Here is a 3,839-nt window from a genome sequence, read left to right as displayed (position 1 = left end):
GGCCATATCATAGAACCGAACACACCTTAAGGAATTTATATGTCATAAGGGCCAAGTGGGAGAATGTAAGAAATTCTATTTAAGGTATGTCCCTTATGTCACATATATTATTGTGATTATAAAATATGTATAATTACGGTGTTTAGTGATTTATTCCAATTAAAGCTTATTCTATGAAATCAAATATTCTGAATTAAATTGTCGATTTAATTCTTGTGGAAACAAATATTTGAATTCATTACTGATTTTATTTTGTGGAATCAAATAAGGTGTATTGATTATTTATTTTATTTTTATTCCATGATGGGAGAAATAATTAAGGTAACAGCTCTAATTGAGGGTCTCTGACCTACCTATAAATAATGCCTGTGTATTCCATCAATTTGCACTCACTAGTAGGCATAGGTTAGAAAAACCTCTCAATAATTTTTAGTTTTTCAGATTTTATTGCTGTGAAACTGTTTTTCAATTGGCTTGAGTAAAGCATGGATATAAGTATTTATATCATAATTCATTCCGCTGCTAATTTTATTGTCAATTAGTATTTAATTATAAATAGAATATATATGCTACTTCATTTCATTGATCAAAATACTTCTCACCTGCTTAATAATCCTTATACAGGTAATTGGTGAGAGTGATGCTGCTGCAGGTGGATGTGCAGTATCTGTTGTAAATGAAAACCTTTCTGTTTATCTTGAACTTCAAGGAACTCTTTCTCCTGAAGCAGAACTCGAAAAGATCAGGAAGAAGATGGACGAGATTGAAAAGTAAGATTCTAAGTGGCCTTCTCAACTGGGGGGTGCCGTCTTTGGTTTTAACTCCATATTGCAGAATGTTGGGAAGGCATAAAAACTTTGTAAAAAATTAAATAGACAATTGTCAAAGAAAGGCAAATTTTGTCGAATATATTGTTCTTAAGTGAATTATTAATTTGAAATATGATTTTTTTTTTTTTTTTCTTTTCTAAAATCTTGCAGGCAACATGACAAGCTGTCAAAGATGATGAATGTTTCTGGCTACAGAGAAAAGGTTCCTACCCACATTCATCAAGAGAATGTTGCGAAGCTAACCTCCCTCATGCAGGAGCGTTTGTCTCTCGAAGAAGCAGGCCAACAAACTGAAGCTCAAGCGTCGAGCAATGGTCAATGAAGATGAGATTGACTGTTTTATTTGTCGGTTTTCTTGGTCTTTGGAACCTGACAGGGACCCATTTTTGGTTAAAATGAAGCAAATGGAGATACCAAAAGAAGAAATTAAAAGGTCTGGACGACTGGACGTCATTGTATTTTCTGCAGGAGGCATTTGATACCGCCGCCTATTGTTGTTTATAATTTTGTTATTAGTCACGAAGAAAATTTTTGAATGAAATAACTAACCGTCAATTGTCTTGTTTTTAATTGGAGTAATATCAAGAAATAAACATATTCCTTCATTGTTTTTCTTTTCTCCACAAATTGCAGTGGTTTGTGGATATTCCGGATCGGTCTTCTGTTATGTTATGACTAGATTATGTGTTAACGTCATGGAGCATTTATTGTTTTTTGAAATTTAATTATATGTCAATGACGTGTTTTGCCCTTATCTATCTTTTCCCGTGTAATCCCAAATTCCAAGCACTTGGACAATTCTCAATGGGCCGCATTTTCGTGGCACTTTCCTCCAAAATATGACCAGCGTATTTTAGCTTAAGAAAAAAAATAACATTTAGCAAATCATTTCTGCATAAAAGATATGGCTTTGCCATTTATACTTTCATTTACATACAAAAGTATAGAACTAAAAAGCAGCCCTTCTGCATAATTAGCTTCTTTTGTTTTTTTTTTTTTGGGCCAAGCAATATACAAGGGGACTCTTTTGACTTCTCCCTCCAACACAAATACTAAAAATTTGTTTTTGTTTTTGGTGGGTCCAACACAAATACTGTCCGAACTTAATCAAAAACAAGTACGGAGTAAAAGTTGGCTTCCCTAAACAACGAAAATCTCCAGTACCCATTCTAGTGTACTCTAAAAACTATTCATATATTATGATTATATCTTATATAATCACAACAACAGCAAGTAGGATCAAATTGAATAGCTCCACAATGGAACGTCCGCATCGGCTTCCATGTCATCCCCGCCGTACCCATCATATCCCACACAGTAAGGCGGAGGCAAGAGCATCCCCTCCGCCATATTTGCCAGCAACCCTGGCATGTCGTAGACCATCTCGTCGTCCATGAAGAACACGGTCTCCGACGGTTGTCTTTCCTCCTCGGCGTCCTTCGTCTCTGCAGGCCGAAACGCCTCAGCGGCCTCCGCCGCCGTCCGCTGAATGTCCTTGGCCGTTCCCGAAGCCGGAACCGGCAGCCGCCAAGCCGAGTCCGCGAAGTTGAGGCAGGCGGTGTTTCCCCGCAGCGCTATCGCCGCCACGTCGTGGGCTCGCGCCGCCATCTCGGCCGTGGGAAACGTCCCCAGCCATATCCTGGTCTGCTTGTTGGGCTCCCGCACCTCGCAGACCCACTTCGCGGAGTTCCTCCTCCTCACCCCCCGGTACACCGGGTGCCTCGTCTCCTTGAACTTCTTCCTCCCCGCCCGCTTCTTCGGGTTCCTGGAAGCCAGCCGAATCTCCTCGTCCGACAAGTGCGCCGCGCTAAGACTGCTGCTACTCTCAGACCCCGGCGAATAATGAGTGAAAACTTCCATCAGTGCCTGTGCGTGCTTCAGTAGTGGAGTGATATTATGATGGTTGTAGTTTGGTGAATGTGAATATAATGGTTTATAGTTTTGGTTGTAAAAAGCAGGAGATTGTGTATATATACGTTGCTTTGCATTGCCAAACTAGAGGGAAAAGGTACGCACACACGGTTCGTGGTAAGGAGCCAGGCTGGGGGTGGTGAGAGGTGGGGCCCGGGGATTTTTTTTTTTTTGGCAACTGCTAAGGAAGCGGGGTTGAACTGAAGTACCAGCTGGATTTAGCCAAGTTGTGGGCTGGTATAGGTGTGTGGCGACACGTGGATAATTTTGACTGAAAGCGATAGCCTTTCTACTTTATAGTCAAGTGGATGAATGAATGAATGTATACGTGTCAGAATCAGGAAGGATTCAAGGCTCGGTCCGCTCTCACCGTCACTACCTGTCATTTATTTGACTCCCCACCGCCCCCCACGTCCTAGGCTCCTATCCATTTCTGTACCTGAACCACCACTTGGAGACAATTTGCTGCAACTTTTTTTTTTTTTTGATTAAAAAAAAATTTCAACCATACGACTCGGTCCACCATTAAAAAATAATTAAAAGTGATGCTTTTTATTAGGAATTTGCTTCAAATCGTGTACAAATATAAAATTATATAATCAATCATAAGTTATTATAGTTAATTAATTTTGTGTTAAGTTCACGTTAAGTTCGTAAGTCATGAAAACAAATATTATGCATTTTTCTGGTTATATGTAAAATATTATTTTTTTAAAAAAATTGTCAAATCAACTTCTTATTTCTCCCACCAAGTTTTAGAATGAAAAATATGAGGTGTTTTTTCAATGTTCTTTTCTTGGTAGATATAATTTTTTTAAAAATTGAGTGAGAGAAGTAATGACCATTTTTTTTTTTTTTTTTTTGCTTTTCAAGAGAACATATAGCATCATTCTCTTAGAAGAAATTATTAACTCTAAATATCATGTGTCGAGTTTAAGTTATTTCATGACCTTTGTACAAAACTATATATAAATTAATCTTAACTCTATTTATTAAATTAACGAGTTGTTCTCTAATTTTTATACAAACCGATTTATAAATTCAAAGTTTGAATATCCATTTTTTAAAAATAATTTTGATCCGCTACTTTGACATAGT

The 3,839-nt window shown here is 37.9% G+C and overlaps 1 protein-coding gene across 1 annotated transcript; it reads right to left on the bottom strand.

Annotated features, from left to right (window-relative positions):
* Window positions 1-1,808: 1,808 nt before the first annotated feature.
* On the bottom strand, window positions 1,809-2,755 carry LOC132182524 (dehydration-responsive element-binding protein 1A-like). The gene has a single exon (XM_059595793.2). The coding sequence runs from the start codon at window positions 2,688-2,690 to the stop codon at window positions 2,070-2,072; it is 621 nt and encodes a 206-aa protein (XP_059451776.1). The 5' UTR covers window positions 2,691-2,755; the 3' UTR covers window positions 1,809-2,069.
* Between the last annotated feature and the right edge of the window lie 1,084 nt (window positions 2,756-3,839).

The sequence above is a fragment of the Corylus avellana genome, chromosome 5 (genome assembly GCF_965113065.1).
Source record: "Corylus avellana chromosome 5, dhCorAvel1.hap1.2, whole genome shotgun sequence".
NCBI lineage: Eukaryota > Viridiplantae > Streptophyta > Magnoliopsida > Fagales > Betulaceae > Corylus > Corylus avellana.
Note: the sequence above shows the minus strand (reverse complement) of the source record. Positions and strands in the feature narration are given on the sequence as shown.

Excerpts from the sequence above, each read along its gene's own strand:
- LOC132182524 (XM_059595793.2), bottom strand. The coding sequence starts at position 2,690 with ATGGAAGTTTTCACTCATTATTCGCCGGGGTCTGAGAGTAGCAGCAGT.